The sequence below is a fragment of the Protopterus annectens genome, chromosome 1.part2 (assembly GCF_019279795.1).
Source record: "Protopterus annectens isolate FY-2018-M chromosome 1.part2, PAN1.0, whole genome shotgun sequence".
In the NCBI taxonomy this organism is placed as follows: domain Eukaryota; kingdom Metazoa; phylum Chordata; order Ceratodontiformes; family Protopteridae; genus Protopterus; species Protopterus annectens.
Window position 1 is genome coordinate 397,784,341 of NC_056727.1, and position 27,148 is coordinate 397,811,488.

Below are 27,148 nucleotides of genomic sequence, written 5' to 3' on the forward strand. Positions count from 1 at the left end.
CAGCTAGGCTTTGTAGCTGTGCTAATTACTGCTATCCCAGCAGTAGATACAGAAGGGCCTGTCACTGTAGTTCTGTATCACAAAAACAATACAAAATAGAACTATGATCACTGAAATGTGGTGATAGAAACACAGTCCAATAGCACAGCTATTTAATAATCAGCATTTTTCTGAGACTGAAACTGCACTGGAAGGTCCACCTTGAAAATTGAGGCCATGGAGATAAAGTCTATCCGATATGGCAAGAGGAATGTTTATTAAAACAAAATACACTTGTGCACTAGTTCAATGACCTGGAAAACACGGTCCAGAGAAATAATCTCAGAGTGTGGTCTACAAGAAGAAACTGAGGGTCTAGACTTAGTTTATGTTGCAGTGTCCTGTCATGACATTTGGCCTGTCCAGTCATCAACACAGCAAAACAACATGCATCCTGCTCACTGGTTTCCCATGCTTTTCAGTCCCCAACATCTTCAATGCAATACTGTACTCTGAATTTTATTTTACAAAGATAACAAAGCTATTGTCTGTGCAGCTTGAGAAAACAAAAACTGATAATTAACAGGTAGCTTACACATGTGAACAATGAGTACTCAATGACTAACTTAGTGACAGAGGAAACTGCTCCCTCTATTAAAAATGATGAAAAGTTCTAAACACTACCTTAGGACAGAGGGAATATTTGTGGATGCAAAGGAATTTACTTAACCATATTTTACATAATTTTGGAGCTGAAAATGTTCTAGACAATTAGTGCAGATATATATTGGAGAATGCTTCGGATTTCAGTACTGAGGTGAACATGACTAATTTATGGTCCAATTTGACCAGGAAGAGAGTTACGCTCGAACTGTCCAATACTGGTGAGGACCTAGTCCAGGACTTATTGCCCTAGCTGTGGTTAAGACCAACTGCTCCAGAGACTTCACACTGATGGTCTAAAAATTTTTGGACATACATATTAAAGGATGTAAAAGTCTCCAACTTAATGGAGGGGTAAGTTGAAGTCCTCTAGGAGAATGCTGTTTGGCTTAATGCATAGGGACTCCATACTAATTAAGTAGGGGTTATGGGCTAAATGGGATATAGAGGGGTCCTATAGTTAGCCACGCTGTGATAAGCAGTCTTATTAATGGTAAGCTAGACACAAAGGTGCTCCAGAGTTTTAACTTGTCTAAATAGTCTGTAGGTGAAGTCTTTTTTTACAGACATTGAGGCACTGCAAGTAGGGATTATGGGCTAAATGGTATACAGAAGGGTCTATAGTTAGCCACGATGTGATAAACAGTCTTGTTAATGGTAAGCTAGACACAAAGGTCCTCCAGATTTTTAACTTGTCTAAACAGTCTGTAGGTGAAGTCTTTTTTCTACAGACATTGAGGCACTGCCGCTTTTATTGTCTTCATCTCATGTAGTATACCAGAACATGGGGTAGACATGGAAGCACTGCAATGATGGGGCTCTCAAAATGGTCTTGAACCAGGTCTCCGTAATAATGCATACATCAGTGTTTTCCAGAGTAAGGAGTGCTTGTAGGTTGTAAAGTTGGACTCCTACAGTTGGGCAGCAATAACACTGTCATCCAGATTCTGTTTTGTTATGTTAGAAGCTTTTGTGGACTGACACGGTCTACAAAAAAGGCAAAAAGGGTGTGTGTGAAGTTTTAGCCAATATATAAAAGCCTTCAGGGATAGGTACAGTCCATCCCTGGCAAAACAGCTAGGACTGTCTATTATCTCTTCTCCGGCTGATATATACTGGATCTCCTTTAAATGACACCAGAAACAAAGTCAACTGTTTAAGTCAATAATCTTTTGTTCATATTACGGCTTCATTCTTCGTGATGGTAAAATTCTGCTCAAGGGTAGGTTTATAAATACCTTGGAAACACATTCTGAGAGCTTCATCATGTCTCTTTTCACAAAATCCAAGGAGATGCATCTCAAGACATTTATACCCACATGTACCATGACTGCGTCATATGTGTACTTGTGGTGCAATGACTTGAGCACCTGCGTGATGTAGTGAATCTTGGTACCTGATAAGCGACTGACCATGACACACTGCTTGCACAGCCTGGTAATAGTGCATCAGTTTGTTTCACAATGGCATCACCTATTATTAGGATTGCGTGGAGAGTTGCATTATGCACATTTGAACTTACACACTGACTCTGATTTATGTTTCAAGATGGGTGTTATTCGATTTGTAAGATTGCTTAGGGTACATTTTTCTTAAGTTACTTTTAGGAGGCCTTTGTGGTTTAGGTAGGTTACTTTTATGAGTCTCAGCATACAGTGGATATAAAAAGTTTACACACCCCTGTTAAAATGCCAGGTTTTTGTGATAAAAAATTAGACCACAATAAATAATTTCAAAACGTTTCCCACCTTTAATGTGACCTATAACCTGTGCAATTCAGCTGAAAAACAAACAAATCTGTTAGGGGAAAAATATAAAAAATAAATAAATGTACAATAAGCTGGTTGCATAAGTGTGCACACCCTTAAACGAATACTTTGTTGAAGCACCTTTTGATTTAATTACAGCATTTAGTCTTCTTGGGTAGGAGTCTATCAGCATGTCACATCTTGACTTGCAATATTTGCCCACTCTTATAGGTTCATAGGTTGGTACTAGGTTATCAGCCCAAGGGCCTATACAAGCCTAGCCATAACAATTCCCTGGATATTTCTTCCCACATTATTTACTTCCCTGGACCCCTATCTAGCAGGGCGACTGACATGATCCCCGAGGTGAATTTCCCATCTCCCATCCAGTCGTCAAGGTTCCTTTTGAAGAGGGCCAAGGAGGCGCTCTGCTTGACATGTATGGGCAGTTTATTCCAGAGTATGGGGAGTCTCTGGGTCAGGAACCTATCCCTCCAGCATGTTTTGTTCATTGTGATGACAAGGTTTAGATCCCTGGAGCATGTGGCTATGAAGGATTGGTATTTCTTTAAGTGGAGCATGTCCGACAGCTCAGGGTTTGAAATGGCCTTGTATGTTAAGCAGAGATCGCCTCTGAGTAAACGATATGCCACAGAGTATAGCAGGAGGTTTTTTTAGATGGTCAGCATAGGGCATCTGCTTTAGGCCTGTGATTCTTTTAGTGAGGTATTTCTGCAGCCTTTCCAGCTGTTGCAGATGTCTTATGATGTACATACCAAACGGGGAGTTGTACTCTATAATGGGTCTAATGAGGGATGAGTACAGTGGGACAATGACCTCCTTTTTTTCTGGATGAAAAGCCCTTAGTGATGAGGTGTGCCACATAGAAGGATTTCCTGACTGTTGTGGCGATGTGGTTATCGAAGGTGAGACCACTGTCCACCTGTGTCTCGAAGTCTCTCATCACACTTTTGGTGTTTAGTGTACTGCCTCATATGTGGTAATTCATGGGTACATGGTTGTCCCCAAAGGGGATAACTATACATATCTTGGCATTAGGCTTGAGCCCATGGCTCTGGCACCAAGCATCTGTTTCTGTAAGGCCCTTTTGTAGAATATCCAAATCATTTGGCGATTCAATAACGGCTCCCAGTTTGCAGTCATCTGCGAACTTTGTTAGCCAGAGTCCCTTAGTGTTGGCCTGTACTTCAGAGAAGTAGATGCCAAACAAGAGCAATCCTAGGACTGAACCCTGAGGTACTCCACTTGTCACTTGTCTGGAGCTGGATTTGGAGTCAGCTACTTTTACAGTCTGGGTTCTGTCAGTAAGCCAGTTGGCAAACCATCGAGTGACACAGGGATTTATGCCCAGCTTAGTAAGTTTATCTATGATTCCAGAGTGGGGGATGGTGTCGAAGGTCTTGGAGAGGTCCAGATAGGCTGTGTGGACCGCCTTACCCTCGTCCACAGCTCTGGAGACTGATTCGAAGAAGTCAATCAGGTTCAGGAGACAAGATCGGCCCTTCACAAACCCAAACTGGGTGGGGTCCAGTGTTTGAAGTTTGCCAATGTCTTTGTTTATAAGTTCCATGATAATGCATTCCATGCCCTTGCAGATCAGGCTCATCAGACTGATTGGACGGTAGTTCCCGGGATCCAAGGTGGATCCCCCCTTGTGGAGTAGGATAACTGTAGCTGTGCGCCATTCAGTGGGCATGAAGCCTGAGGTAAGGCTATGATTAAACATGACACTTGGGTGCGGGTGCCAGTTCATTTTGTAGTTCATGTAGTACACTGCCCAGGATGTCATCTGGTCCCATGGATGCTGTATTCTTAGCTTTGGAGAGTGCAGTTTCTACATGTGTGGCCATGATTAATGGAATATGGCAATCTTTTGGTACTGAGATGGGTCCTTTAGAGGGTGAGAGGGGGGTGAAGTTGGCACTAAATCGATCTGTCGGGATATTGGCAATATCCTTGGGATCAGTACATTTATGACATTCTGTGGTAGCTCAGAGCAGATCTGAGCATTGCCATTTAGATTCTTGACATAACTATAGAATGCATTGTGGTTGTCTTTGGAATCTTTGTCAATTTTATTTTCGTAATTAGCTTTGGAGGATTTTATGAGGGATCTCAGCTTCTTACTGAGGCTGGTAAGTGAGGTTTTTGCATCCTGGGATTTTCCTCTTTTCTGCAACAGTTTCTTCCTTCTGTTGTATAGTTTGTTTATGGCAGAGGACAACCAGATTGGCTTCCTTTATTTTGGAGGAGAGCATCTTGGTTTTATTTGGCATGGCACGATTCATGCACGAGTGGATGTGCTCGTACAGTGCCTTAGTGTAGGGGTGTGCAAACTTTTTATATCCACTGTATGCTTCCTTGCAAAACCATGCCAAATCTGTCAGATTACGAGGATATCTCTTGTGCACGGCCCTCTTCAGGTCACTCCACAGATTTTCTATTGGATTTAGGTCTGGGCTCCGGCTGGGCCATTCTAAACCATCAATTTTTTTCTGGTGAAGCCATTATTTTGTTGATTTGGATGTATGCTTGGGGTCATTGTCATGTTGAAAAGTGAAATTCCTCTTAATTTTCAGCTTTCTAGAGGATGCCTAAAGGTTTGGGGCCAAAGTGACTGGTATTTGGCACTGTTTATAATTCCCTCCACCTTGACTAAAGCCCCACTTCCAGCTGAAGAAAAGCAACCCCAAAGCATGATACTGCCACCACCATGCTTCACAGTGGAGATGGTGTTCTTTTGGTGATGCAAAGTGTTTTTGCGCCAAACGTACCTTTTGGAATTGTGGACAAAAAGTTCAACCTTGGTCTCATCAGACCATAACACATTTTCCCACATGCGTTTGGGAGACAATGTATTGTTTTGCAAATTTTAGCCAGGCCTGGATGTTTTTCTGTGTAAGAAAAGGCTTCCGTCTTGCAATCCTACCCCATAGCCCAGACATATGGAGAATACAGAAGATTGCTGTCACATGTAGTATACAACCAGTACTTGCCAAAACTTCCTGCAGCTTCTTCAGTGCTGCTGTAGGTCTCTTGGCAGCCTCCCTGACCAGTTTTCATCTCGTCTTTTCATCGTCCAGTTCTTTGCAACATCACTATTGTCACATATTTTCTCCACTTTTTCATGACTGTTTTCACTGTGTTCCATGGTATACCCAACGCTGTGGACATTTTTTTGTACCCTTCTCCTGAGTGATACCTTTCAACAATGACATCCTTTTGATGCTTTGTAAGCTGTGAACCATGGCTTTTGCTGTAGCAGGCAACTGAGTAAATGTCAGGAAAACCTTACTAGGACAGCTGAACTTTATTTGGGGTTAATCAGAGTCTCTATAATTGATGGCAAGCGTGTACCCAAGAAGACTGAATCATAATCTTTCGGCTGTTCCCGTTAGGGGTCACCACAGCGGATCATCTGTTTCCATTTCTTCCTGTCCTTTGTATCTTGCTCTGTCACACCAACCACCTACATGTCCTCTCTCACCACATCCATAAACCTTATGTTAGGCCTTCTTTTTTTCCGGTTACCTGGTAGCTTCATCCTTAGCATCCTTTTCCCAATATACTCAGCATCCCTCCTCAGCACATGTCCAAACCAACGTAATCTTGCCTCTCTGGCTTTGTCTCCAAACCTTCCAACATGGGTTGACCCTCTAATATACGTATTCCTAATCCTGTCCAACCTCTTTACACACAGTGCAAATCTTAACATCTTTAACTCTGCCACATCCAGCTCTGTCTCCTTTTTGTCAATGTCACTGTCTCCAACCCATATAACATAGCTGGTCTCACTACCCTCTTGTAGACCTTCCTTCTCACTCTTACTGGTACTAGTCTTTCACAAATCACTCCTGACACTCTTCTCCACCCACTCCATCCTGCCTGTACTCTCTTCTTCACCTCTTTTCCACACTCACAATTACTCGGAACTATTGATCCCAAGTATTTAAACTCATCCATCTTTGCCCCCTCTACTCCTTGCATCCTCACCATTCCTCTATCCTCCCTCTCATTCACACACATATATTCTGTCTTAGTCCTGCTGACCCAAGAAGACTGAATGATGTAATTAAATCAAAAGGTGCTTCAACAAAGTAGTAGTTTAAGGGTGTGCACACTATGCAACCAGCTTATTGTACTTTTATTTCTTCTTATTTTGTTTTCCTTAAACAGATTTTTTTTTGTTTTTCAATTGAATTGTACAGGTTATAGGTCACATTAAAGTTAGCAAAAGTTTTGAAATTATTTATTGTGGTCTCATTTTTTTTACATCACAAAAAACTGTCATTTTAATAGGGGTGTGTACATTTTTTATATCCACTGTATGTACGTCCGTGTGTTTGACTTGACCTGTGACAGGTTTAGTGTGGTGGTGTGTGGTACCGGCATCCTGCTTGGTATTTGTAATGCCTTTATGTGAGAAGTTTGCATCCAATAGCATTAAATAATGGCATCTCTCACACATCAGTTTTTTAGTAGGTGGTTGTCAGTAAACATGAGACAATTGCTACATTGCCTTAGGATGCTCATTTCAACCAAGCTGGCTACAGAGACTGTTGGAAAGTGCAAATCCATGGTTCCAGATACTTACTTATGTGGACTGAAGCAGGTGTAGTGCCTATGGGGTTTGAAGTTGATTACTGAAGGTGCTGTCTGTCTGGTAGTGGAGATAATGTTGGTCTCAGCACAGCTGCAAGCAGCTAGGAATGACTGATCCTTTGCTCCTTCTATCACCAGAAAGCAGATTAGCATTAATCCCAGGCTTCTTCCTGAGTAGTCATATTAACCCAGATGTTGCTGTGTTCAGTACATTTGCTACAATCCTCTTTTGGTAGATACCCTAGGTAGAGCTGAGAGCAGTTGGATGCAACAGACGGCCAATGCTGCACAAAGGCCTGACCACTCAGTGAAGTCCCATACACACTACTCAATCAGAGACTCATAGAAATCAATGTCCCTTTGTTCTTCTCTCCCAATACACACAGTAGTAGCATTAATCCCAAGCTGGCACCTAAGAAGCAATTTTCAGACTTTTTCAACAGTAATTTATAGGAAGACTAGGAAATAATAGCCTTCTGCTCCTTCTCTCACCAACAGCAAAACAGAAGCATTAATTTCAAACTGATTAAAGAGAAGCAGTTCCTAGGCTCTCCAGAGATTGACAGTCTAGTCCCAGAAAGGTATCCAGAAAGAGATCAACACTCTGAATATTGCAGTGTGCACTAAATCACTGTGATAATATGAAGCAAAGGCTAACTTAAGCTTTAGGAGTCTTACTAGAGGGCCTTCCCAGTTAGACATTCCAGTGCCCAATAGAATGAGCAGATGAGATGAGTCCGGGAAGAGCTTCTAAAGTCAGATTTACAGCAAGGGCAAGCAGCTGACAAGCCAGCAAGTTTAAAAGCACAACAGGAACTGGGTGGGTAGCTGGGAAATATCTTTGTACACTAACTTTTTCATACTGCCGCTGATGCAGAGAACAGCTTCTTTTAAGTGTCTGGATAGCTGCAACGTTGATGCATCTTTAATTGTGTGTGTTTTGGTTGGCTAATGCACGTTACGCTTATTTTGCAAAGGGAAGAGTATGTTTAGGAAATACTATAGGCTGGTATTGCAGTCTTCCTGTTATAGTCCTGAGACCAATTTATATTTACTAAAATGAAAGTGGAGAATCATTTTCTTGATTAAGGTCACAGTAGGTTATGGCATGAGTGTTCATTCTCTTCTACTGCATCTCCCCATTTATTCTCCTTTCCCAAAACTCTAATACAAACATAGGTTCATATATGTGCATACTAGGCTAATGACCACTAGGACCCTTATGAGTTTAGCCACGCAACCCAAATGTGACCTACAAATTTGATTTATAGAGGGATTGATTTACTGACTGCCTTGGTCCATCAGAGATATAGGTGCTAGACCAGGGTTGAATTTCCAATTACTCACCCACTGGTTCAAGTTGCACTTAAACAGGGATAGGGAGGAATTTTGCTTTGCAGGATGGGAAGCCTGTTACAGAGAATGGGGATTCTCTGAGATACAAATCTGTCTGTCCAACATGTCCTACTTATGTTGCAAGTCAAATGTAGGTATTTTAATCTAGTAGTTCTGATGCTTTTTGTTTGGTTGATATGGAAAAGGTTAGTCTAAACAGGGTCCAGAGGTGCCTTGCACGCCAGACAAAGATCACCTCTCAGAAGTCTGTATGATACTGAGTAAAAGAGAAGGCTTTGAGGTGATCAGCGTAGGACATTGTGATTACTCTCTGTATTCTTTTTGTAAGGAACATTTATGGATGTCCCAGTTGCTGCATGTGTCTTGTCAGGTATATAATGACAGGGGCATTATACTGCATGATGGGTCTGATGAGGGCCAAGTTCAGTGGTATGATGACCTCTCTGGACCTAGATGCCATGCCCTTGTTTATAAGCTGAGCAATACAGAAGGATATTCTTACTACTTTGGATACATGTTGGTCAAAGGACAGATTACTACCTACATGAGTTCCCAGATCCTTAACTACTGAATAAACTTTTAGGGGTATTTTACTGATGATGTAGTTACCCGGGATGGCCAGCATCTCAAAAGGTACCATAATGCATTTCTTGGTATTGATATTAAGCCATGGCTTTGGAAGCAAATGTTTGTCTATGTTAAACCTTCCTAAAGGGTGTTCTTATCTTGGGAGAGATTCAATGACTGTTCCCAGTTTGCCAGCATCTGCAAACCTGGTTAGCCAGAGGCCTTTGACATTGATTTTGACATCCGAGGAGTAAATGTCAAAGAGGAGTGGGGGCCTAGCACAGAGCTCTGGGGGACTCCACTTGTGACTGGCCTCTTTGTGGAGGTGGCCTCACCAATTTTCACCTCCTAGGTCCTATCCGTGAGCCAGCTGGCTATCTAGTATGTTATAAAGGGGTTTATATCTAGTTCCATTAGTTTGCTGACAATGCCCAATTGGAGTATTATATCAGATACTTTACACAGATCAAGGTAGGCAATATGCACCATCTTCCCCTCATCCATTTCATTAGTGGGCTTCTCAAAGTCATCCACCAGATTCAGAAAGCATGACCTTTCTTTTACAAAGCCAAGCTGGAATGGATCCAGTGTCTAAGGCATCTGTCCAAACACTTGCCTACATCAAATAATAGCAATCATCAAGACAGACTATATTCACTCCAGTGAGATCTCGGGCTAAACTTCTCTTACTCTCTATGTAAAACAGTCATATTTTCTTTCAGCAAATTGAAACAGAAAAATACACCACATTTCCCCATAAACTTAGCATTAATCCCAAAGTGGCTCCTAAGAATAACACATCTTCATGCATGCAAGGTTGTTTTCTGAAAATCATAACCAGAAATTTGTCTGGAAATAGTATCCAAAGAGAAGAAAAGAAACACAATTGACTAAGGCCTCATTATACATAAAAACAAACAAAGCATCTGGATGAGTAGTACCCACCTGAAGAGGACTGTTATTATGAGAAAGTAAGGCGAGAATTACATGACAACCCCCCCCCCCCCCCAACAAAAAAGTGCAGGCAAGCAATAAAGGAATTGCTGTCAGTCCTGACTGAGTTAAGTTATAAGTTGAAGATGTGAAAAAGTATATAGACTTTTTAACATCTCACTTTTTGCTTTTAACATTTTTCCATTTTAAGCACATTTTCATGTGGTCAGTATTTATTTAAATGCATGTATTTTTTATGTAGAAAATATAATGCTGATGGAACTACCATCTTCTTATTTACAGGAGTAAATTTTCTGCTATAACTTTGTCAGCAGCTGTCTTTCAATGTGCTCTTTAATAATGCTAATGCAATATTTTTCAAGTTGTTAATAAGGATGGAAAAACTGGTTTCCTGCTCAACAGTAAATATCAAGTTTATGGGAGAAAGAAACTTTTGTCATAGTGAGCACCCTGTGTACAAGAAACCAAATCATTTTCTTACAGTTTACACAAGTTGAGATGGCTTCAGCAAATTGATACGCTAATGAAAGCGAATTTACAAATGTTTTCTACAGCTCTGAAACTATGTTCTTACCTCAGTTCCATAAGGCAGTCTTGAAATAACTTCTGGGGCCATCCAGTATGGTGTCCCAACCAGAGATTTTCTTTTGGGAACTTCTTTGGAAACTTGAGCACAAAAGCCAAAATCTGACAGTTTAATCTGAAAACACAAGAATGAAATGGAGGTATAGCAACCACTTCCTATTCAATGTTTGACAAACATTACAGTTATGAATCACATTTTCATCCAACATGTGTAAGGTAAATTTAAAAACATACTACCAATCATGCATTGCCTCTACATATTTTTACTGAGTTTGTAACAGTCAGTTAGTAGTTAAACATGATTTAATAATATTAAAAAGACAGGCAGGCATACTACTCCTGAATTCAAAGATCAAGCTCTAATTAAAAGGTAGAGAAACCTATGACACATGCTTCGATTGCATAAGTTACATGGCTTCATTTACAATTCACCCCCCTCACACAGACACAGGATAGATTCTTCCCACATCAGTTAGGTAACAGGGTCCCCACCTTCCCTTTAAACCAATCATAATTTATCACACTTTTCCCAGAAGTTCCTATGCTCACGGCACTCCATGGACATTATCTTTTACAATTCTTTATATTATTGTTTTACTTGTTCTGATTTTATGATGTACATTCATTTGTGTATGTGTTTGATAAGGGTCTATTTGGAACAGTGCTCAACTCGAAAAATCAAAACTAAATAAAGAAGAAAATAAATACATAAATAAGGAGTGTCATGCTCATGGTATCACCAAGTTCATCCTAATCATTAGCAAGCACACTTCTTGCAACTCAAGAAATTACAAAGATTTGGTACATACACTACTAACAAGTAATGTGTATGTACCTATCCAGCTTACAGAGAAATCCAATGGCTAAGGCTGGATGGAGGGGCGTGTTCAAACATTGGGGTTGATGTGAAAGTACCTGCAACCTAACAGAGAGGGTTGCTCATAGATCAGTTGATAAGATAAGAAAATGAGTGATATATCTATGATCAAGGACCTTCCTTGAATGGTCAATGAATGGGCTGAAACTCAAATAGTAAACAAAAAGGTTGGATGAAAAAAAAAAAATGGGTCAGCCCAAATACCTCTTTTCAAAAGGTGGGGTGCTAAAGTACAGATGCAGCAAGGAATTCAACTGCTGGAGTCTCTGTTAAGACAACAATACTTGAGAAACATACACAATGGTAATGAAGAGGCCATTGTGCAGATGTCTGCAATGGAAACATCCTGCAGGCAGGCAGTAGAAGCAGCAATGCCTTAAGTGGAGTGACCTTCAACTGGAAGTAAGTAGTTCTGAAAAGCTGTGAATACTATGGCCAATAATATTGACATTTTATTAACAATCATCTACATATACGAAAGCTATGGTTATATCTGGTTGTCTGTACTGAATGGATTTAGCAGTATATGTATAATTTTGGACTGTGGTGCCATCTACAGATAATTTCAGTAAAGGAATGTATTCCAGCATGTTCATGATTCTGAACTGCATAAAGGAAGTATTAAAAACTGAATGAATTCCTGCATTAGTCTGAATGTCCTTCTAGTGTGCTTATTTTTTCTCATCTAGTTACACGATCATGGAGATCATATATATATATATATATATATATATATATATATATATATATATATATATATATATATATATATATATATATACACACACACACACACACATATATATATACACACACACACACACACACACACATATATATATATATATATATATATATATATATATACACACATACATACACACACACACACACATATATATATATATATATATATATATACACATACACATATATAAGTAACTTGAATAGAAAAACGTCCTACATGAGACGTGCTAGGGGTTTGTGCTCCTGCAAAACAGTTGTGCTACTTTATTTGGTTTGGTGTTTTAGATAAAAAGAAGTTATTTCTTACCATAACCTTCCATCTGTGTTGTTCATGTTCTTTCATTCATCACTGATGGGTTCGGTTCCAAGCCCTCGGAACCGAGTCAGCCTTTTTACCAAGCTCACGCCAGCCAAAAAACTCTCAAACTAAGTCTCTACCCAGAATGCCCTTCTCTCTGTTACCTCAGATAGGGTTTGCTAGAGAAAAAGAAGTAAAGCCAGGGCCACTTCTGCACAAATACCCTAGGGCACCACTTAGACCCAAAGCATCCTCCAGGAGCCTTTGGAGGGAGAAGGAGGGTGGGAAGTGATGAATGAAAGAAGATTAACAACACGGATGGAACGTTATGGTAAGATATAATTTCTTTATCTGATGTTGTTCATCTTCTTTCCATTCATCACTGATGGGACAGAATCCCAAGCTACCTTGAGGTCCATGGGTGGCCCTTACGGAAGAACACTCCTGAGTAACACTGAGCCGAAGGCAGCTATCTCTCTCTGGAGACTAAGTCTAATCTGTAATGATGGATAAAGGTATGAGGCTTAGCCCAAGTAGCTGCTGTGCAGATATCATCCATGGAAGCCCTGGAATGGAATGCTATAGATGTTGCCATAGATCTAGTGGAGTGAGCTTTAACTTTTGGCATAGGTTCAATATTGAGGGAATAGATAAAATGTATGCAGTCCCTTAGCCATCTTGATAATGTAACCTTGGAAACAGCCTCTCCCATTTTGGACCCAGAAAAGGAGATGAAAAGCTGTTCAGATTTATGCATAGTTTTGGTCCTGTCTAGGTAAAATCTCAATTGTCTATGTACGTCTAAGGAGTGAAGGCAATACTCTCCCTCCACTGGCAAAATTTGGAAAAAAACACTGGTAGATCAATGGTCTGGTTAATTGGAAATTCAAAAACAACTTTGGGAAGAAAGGAAGGATTTGTCCAAAGTGATACTCTGTCTTTATGAAAGACCAGATAGGGCCACTTGATACACAATGCCTGCAGCTTTGAGACTCTTCTGGCAGAGGTAATGGCTACCAAGAACAAGGATTTCCAAGACAAAAACTTTAGGTCACACTTCGCAGCAGGTTCAAAAGGTTTTTGAGTCGAAGACTGAAGGACTAGAGTGAGGTTCCACGGACTGTCTGACAGAAGGCCTGATATGATAGATCCCCTTGTGGAAACTGCCACTAGATGTACTCATACCATAGAGGCAAAGGCTCCATTATCAAAAAACTTAGCCAAGTATTGAAGCACTGCAGTAACTGGAGCCGAATACAGGTCTAGCGAGTTATCCTTGGACCAGATGGAGAACCTTTTCCATTTATCCTGATACAGTCTTCTGGTGGATGGTTTGTGAGAGGCCAGAATGATGTCTTGAACAGGCAAGGAGAGATTAGCTTGCCTGGCGACTAGTGGAAGTGGAGAAACCAAGCTGTCAGCTTGAGACTGGACAGATTTGGGTGACTCAACCCTTGGGGGTGAGTAATTAGATCTGGTAGAGGGTCCAGAATCCACGGCGGGTATACTAGGTGAGGCTGAAGGAAGGGGAACCAAACCTGTAGAGGACATAAGGGGGCTATGATGATCATCATCTCAGCCAAAAAGCTTTCTTTAGAAATTGTGGGATCAGAGGGATGGGGGGATAAGCGTAAAGAAGTACTGTGGGCCAACTGTGGATCAAAGCATCCCTCGGTGACCCCCCCCTCCGGAGGAAGTAGGGCGAAACAGCTGCTGCACTTGGTGTTTGATGAGGAAGCAAAAAGATCACAGCAAGGATGGCCTCAGTGGCTGAAGATTACTGACGTCACCTCAGGGTTGAGGGGACCACTCGTGAGGCTTGAGGATGCATCTGCTCAGTTTGTTTGCAATCACGTTGGAGCTCCACGGGTTATGTGCTGCTATCAGAAAGCGGCTGGAAGCTATCGCCCACTGCCAAATTCTCATGGCTTCTTGACATAGGGGATAAGACTTGGTTCCTCCTTGTATGTTGATATACCAGACTACTGACATATTGTCTAACTGAATTGCAATTGCCCCAGAAGGGAGAGCCGAATGAAATGCTTACAATGCTAAAAGCACAGCTCTCGGTTCCAGAACACTGATATGTAGGTGAGCCTCTGAGGTGGACCACGTGCCTTGGACAGTCTTTCCCTGGAAATTGCCCCCCCCCCCCCAATCAGGGAAGCATCCGTGGTCACAATGGCTGTGGGGTGAGGAGATTGAAATGGATGACTCCAAAGTTCTACATCTGGCGTCATCCACCAAAGCAGGTCCTGTTTGCAGGAGTTGGCTATTCGAATCTGGTAACCAAGGGGGTGATAGTTTGGGAACCATTGACACAGAAGAAGCCACTGCAGAATCCGCATATGTAGCACTGCTAGAGACACTACTGGGATTGACGCTGCCATAGAATCTAGGGCCTGAAGAACTTCCCTCGCAGAGACTGTTGTTTGAGAGAGTATCACCCAGAGCTGAAGCCTCAATCGATGGAGTCTGTGTGTTGAGAGTGATACCAGACAGGACTGTGTAATGAACACTGCTCCAATGAACTCTATTTGTTATGTAGGGGATAAGGTTTGACTTCTCCCAATGTAGTGTTATTCCCAACAATTTTGCCAGAGAGAGTATAATGCAGTGCTGTTACCAGAAGATGCTTGGTGAGGGCAGTAAGGAGCCAGTTGTCCAAATATGGAAATGCCCGGAATCCTTTTAGTCTCAAGTGAGCTGTTACCACTGCCATGCACTCTGGGGGTTGTAGAGAGACCGAATGGCAGGGCACGGAATTTACAATGACTGGCTCCTAGCCAGAAGTGAAGCAGACTCCTGGAGGATTTGTCCATCTTGATGTGGTAATACGCATCCCGGAGATCTATAGAGCACATCCAATCGCCTTCTCTTAAAAAGAGGAGAATGGACTGAACCGTGATCACCTGGAATTTGGTTTGGGTGACAGACTTCTTTAAGCTGCTGAGGTCCAAAATGGGTCTCAAGTCCCCTGTCTTTTTTGGCACCAAAAAGAATCTTGAGTAAAACCTGTATCCGTGCTGGTCTGGTGGGACTGGTTGGATGACTCTTTTTAGAGATCGCTTTATAATCTCTGAAGCTGCTTCTTCCTTTTGATTGGGTTAATCGTCGGGAAGTTTTCTTGGAAAATTTGGCTGACAAGAAAGGGGAATGGTGCAATCTCTGGTGATAATGTTCTGCACCCAATGATCAGTGGCGATAGATTGCCAGGCAGCTTGGTACAGAGAGAAACGAGCCCCAACTGCTTCCAGAGGTAAGCAATCAGGCTGCTCCTCAGGAGCGCTGATAAGGATGTCCAGAGAGAGAGTCCCTGGAGCCTTGGTTATGAGGACCCCCTCTGCCTCTATAGGGATGTCTTCCAGAATTGTTACCCCCTCTGCCTCTAGGGGTATCACCACCACGTGCGGCACGGAAAGGACCCTGAGATTTCGTATGCCACATTTTTCCACTCCTCTGATTCCTGGAGAAGGTATGTTGAGGGTTGGAAAACCATAGGCCTATGGCAGACGGGGTTTTCCATCTTGCTAGCACCTGGCTAGCGTGTCCTTCACTTTGGAGCCAAAAAGGGACGAAGCTTCGATGGAAGCATTCAGAAAGGAAGACTTGAAGGTATCCGCAAGGTCACAAATGCGCATCCAGGCATGACGCCTCATAATGCCAGAACCCACTGCTCTAGCTGTCCCTTCAGTTGCATGTGACAGCAACCTCATGGATGAGTTGGATATTGATTCCAGGGTTGCGAACTGCGAGGCCACTTTGTCCCTGACCTCGTCAGACAACTGTCCTGTCAAGTCCCTCTGGAGCCTTGTAAAATGTGCCAAATAATTCAGGGACCGTATAGCAAAGGTCCCCGATTCAAATACACTCTTCCCAAGTCTGTCCACCACCCAGGACTCCATGTTGGGTGGGTGGACAGTGGGACTTTCCTCAACCAAGTCCTTTTTTGTGGCGGCCGCCAATGCCATATCATCAACTGGTAACCCTTTGGACCAATGCGGGTTCTCCTCGGGAGGGGAAAGAATTTTGTCTGGTCTCTGAGGGATCACCTCAATGGAATCAGGGTTCTTCCAAGTGTGCTGCTGGATGAGCTCGTCGGCAGGTGGGGTCATCCAAGAGGTAGAAGACTGGGCGAGAAATGCCTGCAGGAACACGGATTCCTCAGACGAAGGGTTGGAGGGCTTCCAGTCACCTCTCTCTTTTAACATTTCCAGGATGTCTCTGAAGGAGACATCATCAGGAGGTGACCACTGGGACCCTTCACCATCATCGTAATCCATGTCTTCTATTTGGGACTCCTCGGGTGACTCCATGTGCTTCCTCTTGCACATCTTCTTTCGAGGGGACTCCTCAGTGGGGGTCTCTGAGGAGGACTCAGAAGAATGGGTACCCTGAACAGGGGTGTTCTGCGGGGGGGGGGGGGTCTGTGACAGCTGTAGCTCAGGGGGTGAAAACTGGTGTTCCAACATCAAAGGAGTGCTGCCAGAGGCAACAGCCCTCTCCATTCTGTGTAAGGCAGGCACGCCCGAAGAGGGATGGGAGCCTGGAACCGAGAAAGACAACCTCGGGACCGGGGTCACACCCTACTCCAATGAACGCGCCCCCATGGATGGAGCCTCAAGCAGGATCGACGTGGCTATTGGCGCCGAGGATGGAACAGAGGAGAGAGGCAGCTCCATACCCTGGGCCAATGCGCCTGTCCCCCAGTCCCCAGATCGAGGAAGGACTTGTAAAGCGGGAACCGAAGACCAAAGGAGCACACTCAGAGCCAGAGTGAGATGCACCATAGGCGCCGAGGTGATGGGTTCTAATAAGGATGTCAGAGCAGAAGGCTTCGGAACCGATATGGTCAAAGGAGGAGTGTAAGATGGAGTCCATGGATAAGACAACCCAAATCTTGCAGGTGGATGGGTCTTAGAAAGTGAGGGGATCCCCCTGGCTAACAACAGCTGGTCTACAAGACGTACCACATCGTGTTCTGAAAGACTCCTGGTAGATCTAGTGGATACTCCAGACGGGGAGTCAGGATGTTCGATGAAGGGCTATACGCTTGGCTCAGAAACAGATCTACAGAAGGGGGGTATCGGGTCCTTGGTGCAAGGTCTGGTGGCACCAAAGTCTCTAGTTTCGAAACAGGAAGTAAAAGGGGTCAAATCCAGTGACGTTGGTACAATGCTCAGTGCCGAAGTGGGACTCGGAGCCGAAACAGTTGGTTCCAAAATGGAAACTAATGGCGTAGTCGAAGGTGTCCACTGAGCCGAAGTGACCACAAGTGCCGAAGTTGAAACAGGCGTAGTAAGGTCTATGACTGGTGCCGGAGGAAGGATTGGTGCCAAAACAGGTGCCGGTATCGAAAGTTTTGAGATGGTCAGAACCGAAGAAGCAGATTTATGCTCCGAAAATAACTTTGGGGCCTTTGATTTCCAGGCTTACTCTGATCACCTGATGGTGCAGAAGGAATAGAGTGGGATCTCTTTTTGTCCTTAGAAGGAGGGGTTGAGACCTCCATCGCAGAAATGGCCTCTGAGAAGGGAGACTTGTGTAACCCTTTCAGAATGAGTTTATTTTTGCGCTCATTAAGAGTGCTTTGACTGAAACTCTTGACAAATGTCACATGTAGACTGCACCGAAAGGTGGGGCACTCCCAAACAGTATACACAATCATCATGAGAATCACTGTTAGGTAACTTGCCCTTACATGAAGTACAATGCTTAAAACCTGAAGTACCCTTCTTATCCAACATCTTGATAGAAAAGAACACCACAGGCAGAGTGTATAATCCAACTATAATAAAGTCAACTCCGTTCAAAAAAGTTACACATATAATAATACACGGGTAGAGAAAAGAAGGGAAACACCTGAACAAAAGTCAAAGCTAACAGTTTAAACAGGAGAGACAATACCATCTATGGTACTGAAGAAATACCACATGGGTAAGGGAGGAAAGGCCATACCAACAGTGGTACTTGAAAGTTTACCAACGGTAACAATGGGTAGAGTGGAAAAACAAGGTTAGACAGAAGAAAAGAAACTAGAAATACTAATTGCTTAATAAAATATGCAAATATCCAAAATTTTTCACACAAATATCAAAAAAGTTTCACTTGGCTGAGAGCTCGGCTGAAACGTGGCTTTACTGCTCTGCGGCAAACAAGGTCTGAGGTAACAGGGAGAAGGGCATTCTAGGTAGAGACTTACCTTGAGAGTTTTTTGGCTGGCGTGAGCTTGGTAAAAAGGCCGACTTGGTTCCGAGGACTCGAAACCAAACCCATCAGTGATGAATGGAAACAAGATTAACAACATCAGATTGTACATTTGAAAGAATTTTATGTTTACTCTGAAGTGAGCATACAGTTTGCACTGTGCACTTTTGTATGATTCTACTGCTGTGTGCATAATGTTATGGTCTTCTTTTAATGTGCCATTTATACTTAGACACAAGTTCCCTTTAAAGGTCAAATTCAAATCTCAACCTACCTTTGAATGTTGTTGCAAAATTTTACTTTCCAACTTCATGGGTACTTTATTTGTGAACTTGATCACCATGGACTACAGCATCTGAAACTATAACCTTTTTAGTCACCATACTAAGCTTTTTTTTGCCTAAAATTTGCCAAGTGGTGTGGGATCAGTGGGAATGGGAGAAAGGTATACAAGAATCTTCCTTGTCAAATACTGGACAATTGTCCCCAACTTACACTTCCTCTTATATTGCTCCAAATGGCAAAAAAGGAAGACAACCACAGTCTTCCAACTGATAAAAAGATTCTTGGAGTACTTTCAAAAAAAAAATCTGATCTAGAGAACGTCTGTACCCACAGTTCCTAGTGTAGGATAGAGATACATCTCAGACTTCAACAACATGCTCAAGTTACCTGTAATTTGAAATGCTGAGAAACAGATGCCTGTACATATAGCCTACCAAATGATACACACCATCTCTACGTGCACAGTGATAAGACATATTTATCCTTTTTTGTTTAGATACTATACATGGGATAAACTGCTGGACCATAAGACTGGCCCTGGATGCAACTCTGTATCAAAGGCTCTGAGAACTAGGAGAACCCCCCTCCAACCCAACACCAATAGTTTGGGCTGGTAGAAGTGGAGCTCAGCTCTTTTTTCTGGGCCAGATCACGAACAGTGGCACAGCTGAGATGAACTTATCCTCCTACCACTGTAGTACACTGATTGTCCCAAATTTTGACAAGTTCATCTATAGAAATGGGAGGCAGATTTGCAGGATGGTGGGAAATGTCCATCACCCCAGGGTCTGATGATAAGGGACTGACAAAGACATCTTTGAGCACACGGTTGCTCTGTAACCACTTGCATATAGCAATCCAAGGAACAGCGGTCACAGGCATGCAAATGGCATTGTGAAGTTTGTAAAGGTCTTTAAGCGCAGAAGGCATAGTAAAGTCCATGCCTAGACTATGCATTGCATCTTCAACTAAACTGTACATCTCCAGAGTCCTATTCATGGGCAAGAATGATTGTCAATGGAGTGTGTTCACCTCCACAACTATAAAGGCAATTCTCTTGGCTGGGAAAAGAGAGAACTTCAAGCTTAAGTTTACCTGAAAGACTACAACCACAGGAGCAGCCACTCCAGTAATGTTAATGACAGCCAAGCAGGAGAACACATGAAGATCAAGTTTTCTACTGTCATGGTCAGTACCTTGGTAAACACTCACTGCTGACAGAAGAGCAACTGGCAATATTCTATATGGGAAGTGCTGCCCAGACAGAGTGAACATGATGAATTTCCTGTGTGGAAGCCAAATACTGATAAGACATGAGGCCCCCATTATGCCCACCAACATCCAGACATTCTGCAAAAACAAATACCCAAGGTGGGCAACCATTTGGAATCTGATGTACAGGATGAGTTGACTGAAGTTGCAAGAGGACTGAAATGCTCCTGAAGCATCAATCCTCTTTAAAACTAGGAAAAGCCTGATGTAGGGACTGTGTCCCTATTCTAAGGGATGGGCAGCCTCTACACACCCCCCCCCTTTTTTTTTTTTGTGGAGCACTTTCTGTGGGAGAAACTAAAAGCTGTACAATGTGACTAATTATAAATTTGCCCAGAACCTAATAAGCTTTTAGGTGTATACTAGGCAACAACACTGGGCCTTTATAAGCCTAGCCACGCAACCCAAATATATCCCATGAGTCACTGTGCCTTAGAGGTTATTTTACGTGGTGTATGTTAAGGAATGATTTAACATCCACGTCTATCCATCATAGACACAGATGTCAGACCAGTGTTGAATTTCTGATTTCTCAACCAGTGATCCAGGTTGCATCTGAATAGTTAGAAGGGGTCTGATTCACATAGATGGAAAGCCTATTCCAGAGAATGGAGATTCTAGGAGATATACGCCTGTCCCTGCAACATATCTTGTTTAAATCGAAAGCAAAGTTTAAATCCTCAGATGTAGTAGTTCTGGTGCTGTTTCTTTTGTGGGTATGCAAAAGGTCCATCAGAGCAGGACCCAAGGATGCTTTGTATGCCAGGCATAAATTGCTTATCAGCAGTCTGCAGGAAAAACACGAACTTTGAAGCAATCTGCATAGGGCATTGTATTTACACTATGTATTCTTTTGCGAGGAACCTCTCTGGACATTCCAGTTGCTGCATATGCCTGGCTGGAGACATACCAAACTGGGTATTATAATCAATGATGGGACAAATGGTGACTGAGTACAGTGGCACGATGACTTCCTGGACCTAGAAGCCATGCTTTTACTTATAAAATGGTGTTAAGTAAAATGCTTTTCTTATATCCTCAGACACATGTTGGTCAAAAGCAGGGTTACTATCTACATGAGCCCCCAAATCCCTGACTACTGTGACAACTTTTAGGGGTATTATATCGATGAGGTAGTTTCCGCTGGGAAAAAGGTACTATAATGCATTTCTTGGCATTTAATTTTAAGCATGGCTTTGGCACCAGTCATTTGTCTCTATTAAACATTCCTGTAAGATGTTAGTATCGGGGTGGGGGCGGGGCTATGACTGCACCTAACTTGCAAACTTGGTATACCAGAGGCCCTTGACATTGGCTTCAACTTCTGAGAAATAGATGCCAAAGAGGATTGGAATCAGCATAGAATCCCGGGGTATCTACTGGTGATCTCAAAACTGGCCAGCACCTTGGTGAAACAAAAAACTGTTTAATTGTGGCAACTCCAAAAGCTATAGTGAGACTATAGCTACAGCAAAGCAGTCAAATCGGTTTCGGCATCCATATGCCTTCCTCAGTGAACATAGCACACAAATATTTCATGATTTAAATACACATCACATTTCAATTATTAATTAATTAAAGTTGCTCATTAAGACCAGGTCTGAACAATCCCCCTAGTCTAATGATCCAATTACGTTCTTTGGTGAGAGTACCAACCCATTTTGCCCTGTCTATTCCGTTTTATTATGTCAATAATAATATAATTAAACTGTGCTCTAGTATGTTGTAAAGTATGGTTAAATAATGAGCTGGAAGCTCTTTTGTTACGGATATCACTGAGATGTTCAGAGACCCTCACCCGCAGAGACCTAGATGTTTGGCCCACATAAAAAGCTGGGCAAGAACAACTGGCTAAACAAATTAGCCAGTCTGTGCTGTAATTCCCAAAAAATGAGATGTCATAAACCCTGCAAGTATTTACACTGGTAAAGCTCTTAGATTTAGAGACACGTTGACAGACTGAACAATAATCACAGGGGAAACAACCCTTGAGGAGATCTCTGAATAGGGTAGTTTGTGATGAAGTCATCTCCCTACTGTGTTTATAGTGACTAAAATGTGACCCCAAAGTGGGGCCCCTTCGGAAGGAAAACAAACACCTGGGTCCCAGAATTTCTGAGATTCTATCATCTGATTTAAGGCTACCCCAATACCGATCCACAATGTTTCGAAGAACAATGGTATTACGCCCATAAGTAGTGACAAGCCTAAGGTTAGTGTCGTCATCTGGAACTCTGGAATTATATGTTAATAAATCAGATCTGGTTTGTGTGGACACCCAATTACTGGCAGTCAAAACGATATTGTGATCATAACCTCTATGATCAAAACCTGTTGACAAGATCATTTTGGAATTCCTGATAAGATTGTTCAGAGGAACATATCAGTCTAATATGGAGGAATTGAGATTTGGGAATGTTATTAATTATATGTCTGGGATGAAAGCTGGAGGCATGGAGTAGCGTATTATATTGGGGATATTGGGGATATTTTCAAAATACCTTGGCACTAAGTGTTTGGTCCCTCTCCCTAGTTACAGTCACATCCAAAACATTAATTTCCATGGAATGATAATGTACCGTGAAATTCAATGCCCCACTTGTTCTTATTCAAATATTGCATTAATTCCTGTAAATAGGTCTCATCTGCGCTCCATACCAATGAGCAACTTTAATTAATTAATAATTGAAATAATTGTGATGTGTATTTAAATCATGAAATATTTGTGTGCTATGTTCACTGAGGAAGGCATATGGATGCCGAAACCGGTTTGACTGCTTTGTTATAGCTATAGTTTCACTATAGCTTTTGGAGTTGCCACAATTAAACAGTTTTTTGGTTTCACCAAGGTGCTGGCAGTTTTGAGATTGCTTTGGGTGTTGTGGGCCTTTGCACCAGCCGTACTTGCGGTTCCTGCATGTGCATTTTTATCTACTGACCAGCCTCTTTGTGAAGGTAGTCTCACCAATCCTAATTTCCAGGGTCTTGTTTCTGAGCCAGCTGACTATCCAGTGAATTACACAGGGGTTTATGTTTATGGTTTATGCCTAATTCCATGAAATTGCTTATGATGCCTGAGTGGGGTATTTCACTAAATGCCTTAGCTAGGTCAAGGTAAGCAGTATGCACCATTTTGCCCTCATCCAATGCCTTGGTGACCTTCTCAAAGAAGTCCACCAGGTTCAGTAGGCATGACCTGCCTTTGAATATAATGAACCAGGTTGGGTCTAGTGCCTGAAGGTTTCCTATGTCATCATTAATAATTTCCATGGCTTTGCATATGAGACTAGTCACACTAATGGGTCTATAGTTACTGGAATATATTGATGGTCCACCCCTGTGTAAAGGGCTGACCATTCCAGTATTCCATTCATGTGATACAAAGCCTGTGCAAAGACTATGGCTAAACAGTGAAACCAATGACCTTGAAAGATCATATTTCAGGTTATTTACGAGGCATTCTGGAATACTATCAGGGCCCATCAAAACTGTATTCTTGGCTTTACAGACAGAGTGCATCTGAGATACACTCCCTACTGATAGTTGGAGGAATTATGTTAGATGGTATTTCACGAGGGGGGTGGCTAAGGGTGAGGGGAAAAGGGTAAAGCTGGAGCTGAATTTGCCAAACAGAAGATTTGCTGTTATTGCTTGGTTCTGTGAACATGGTACCATTTACCAACAGATTGGCATGGTATTGTGTGTTGCCTTTGAGATTTCACAGATAGCTAAAGAAGTCCTCACCATTGTCTTTGGCCTAGGAAGCTATCTTTCCTTCAAAATTTGCTTTGCTGGAGTTAATTAGTCCTTTTAGTTGTTTATTCTGCTTGATGAGACCATTTTTTTCTATTCTGGTGTTACACGTCCTAATTTTAGCTATTATTTTTTTTTCTTTCTTTTGTTGTCTAATCTGTTTAACTTTGGATTCCACCAATGAGTGTGTGCATGTTTTTGAGTTAGTTTTGGGCTTATTTCTGTTAGGCACAGAAGCCTCTATTCAATCACGGACATGGCTGTACAGAGCTTCTGTGAACAACCCTGCATATGCCTCTGTGTTAATGGCCACCAAAATAAGTTGGGATTATCTTGAAATCACTCGGGGAAACCAGGTTCATAGTCACATGCACGCACGCACATGCAAGCACACAAACTCAGAACACATTTACGAATGCTGTTAATAAAAGCTGCCATATTGGGCAACCATAACTCTCAACTGCACAGATTTTTGCCTATTTGGGTCTGTTCTTTATAAAATGTGTAGCTTTCTGGCAACTCATTGAGGATTGATGTTACTAAATAATGACACACATTTTAGCTACAGACTTTACATCCTTGATAATATGCATTTTAACAGAAAACTTATTCGAGCAACTATGTTTATCAGAGCAATATTTACAATCTGTCCCTATTTATGCCCCCCTCCCCAAATATTTTTGACTTTGTCCAGATTTCTTCCATATTGAGGTTGAGAGATATGAAGCAACTCAGTCAGCAAAGGTAGAGATGGGAAGACCGAGGGATGCTTTACAGACTTCCTGGAGCTAAAAAGATTCTACAATCCATGCTGAAGCTGGTTTGGAAGAAAGAGAGAAAGTGGGGCAACAAGAGATCGTAAACATCCTTCCACATAAGTGAAGGCCTCTGTCTTCCTCAAAATTTCAGGAAAATTTCAGGATGTATATAAATGTATCCAAAGACAAATTCCCTCATGAATTGTGCATCTATAATGTTGCTTTGCAGCTCCTCCAACATGGAAGATAGCTTTAATCACATCATCCTGACCCCTGCAGCCCTAACCATAGTATTAGCTCAATTAAAACTGCAGCGAGTCATGTAGAAGTTCACTCTGAAGGCTCCAGGCCGACTTATCACTGGCTCCACAAGTCTATATGCGAGAATTGCTGAAAACTTTTCCAGGACTCAATCCACTAGGGACATTTGCAATATGAATGCTGAAAGTAGCAGCTGATGGACCCAAACACAAGTAAATATGTGGTCATACAGCCATTCTTTAAGTTCATGCCAGAGATCAAATCCATGCTTGATGTCAAAGTCCTGGTATAACATGATGGCCTAGTAGAATCTCCTCAGCCAGGACCAAAAGACTCTGCTTGGTCTTGGGGAATATCCTGAGAGTGAGCCCAGAGCTTTGACTGCCCCAAACCCATGGCCAGATGACTTGAGACCACTTCTCAGGACTATAATAGTAGATAGTGAGCTCCATCTGATCAACCATGGCTGGCTGATGCCTAGAACTGTGAAAATCCCCAAGAGTGGCAGTTGGCAGATGTATCTCCTGTGGGTCCCTCACTGATGAAATCATGTCTGCTGAAGCCTTGCTAGTCCTGGATGAGCTCACACCAGATCTGTAATGGCTGAAAGGTCACTTTTAAAAACAGCTTTACCTCTAGGAAGTCCAGGCTGTGGCCTGCTCTCTAACAATTAGTCCTTGTGATAGTGGTCTGGATAAAGACCGCAACTGTAAAGTGGATCTTCCCACTGAAACCTGCATGAGGTACTTACAACTGACACAACCCTCCTGGTGGCAATATAGTCAATGCTGGTGTTCATCTTGGCTCGGACTGCAAAAGACTTATTTTCTAGATATGTGCACAGACATGCCTTAACTCAAGAACTTCACTAATGCGCATTCAGGGTTATGACCTTAACTGTATGCTTATCAGAATAACAGACAGACTTAAGCACTACATTTGCTTAGTGGTTCTCCTGTGATATTAAAACGTGCACCAACACCAGGGTCTGCACAACAGCGTGAGCAAGAGTTTCAGTGAAAAAGTGTCACACTGTGACAGATGAATTCCAGCTGTTAATCCATCAATGAAGGTAATAAAGAGAAGCATACGAAGATCTGATTTGTCCCATTAAACTAAATACATACATACATTTATATATATATATATATATATATATATATATATATATATATACACACACACACCAAATGGGCAGATGGCAGTGAATACCTCAATTATTGTACCATTACACACTGAAGATGAATAGCAGTCAATTACAACAGTTTCTGTAATATCATAAAACAGTATAATATATGTATCAAGCTAAAAAGTGTCTGGGGGAAGATTTTGGCTATTAATATAATATCAGGATAATGAAACTTACATTTGTGATTTATTTATTCTCCCAAACTGGCAGGCTACTTCCTTTGTGACAAGATAAGATACAGGTGTTCATTATTCAGTTGGAATGGGGTCCAGATAACCTAGCTTAAGTAAATTAAAAAGGTATGTAATAAAAGAGAATGGGGGTGGTGAGTGCCATGTGGAAAACTTCACCTATTTGCAGTGGTGCTGGATATACAAAACTCTGATGGGCAACATTTTCTCAACTATGCAAAGTCAGAGGAAAGATCACAAATATAAAAGTATGGTTCTACATTTGGTATTTACCTTTGGTATGGTGACACAATTAAAAGGTCTCTCCAAAACAGCATCCAATACTTTCTAGATTAATCATCTTTATTGGAATGCAGACAGTCATGCAGCTACAGTCCTTTTCCTTAAGGTGCCCTATCCCATCCTGCAAAGGTCAGGGTCAGGTGCAGTTTAATGGTTCTGGTCTATAAGGACACACTCATCACCAAGGACACAAGCTATGAATAGTCTAGCAGAATGCCAAACAGATTACGATCTTCAAGCCAAGTTTTCTAAGTCTGCCATGATTTGGCTAAAGTACAGGCAAATGGTCTGACTCCGTAATGGTACGCACCCCCCCTTTCCCCTTCATGAAAGCTATGTCTCTGAAATCTTTTATTCTTGAGTAAAATAAAACCAGTTTGCCAAAATCTTAATTAGTTACACTATTACTGCATTGTCAATATTCATCTACACTCTTACTGCAATAGCAGTAACATGTTTACACTCTTAACACTGTATCAAAGCTACGAAAATTCCAATACACCTATTACATTTACACTACTTGCTAAAAACTAAAGCGCAAACAAACACAGAC

General features: G+C 42.0%; 1 protein-coding gene across 4 annotated transcripts in view; it reads right to left on the reverse strand.

The window, feature by feature from the left end:
* PAK5 (p21 (RAC1) activated kinase 5) overlaps positions 1-27,148 on the reverse strand; it is a 2,555,323-nt gene that overhangs the window by 99,951 nt on the left and 2,428,224 nt on the right. For all 4 annotated transcript variants that reach the window (XM_044056629.1, XM_044056641.1, XM_044056651.1 and 1 more), the window contains one exon: positions 10,465-10,590. In XM_044056629.1, the coding sequence (XP_043912564.1) occupies positions 10,465-10,590 (126 nt within the window). The remainder of the gene's footprint in view (positions 1-10,464; positions 10,591-27,148) is intronic.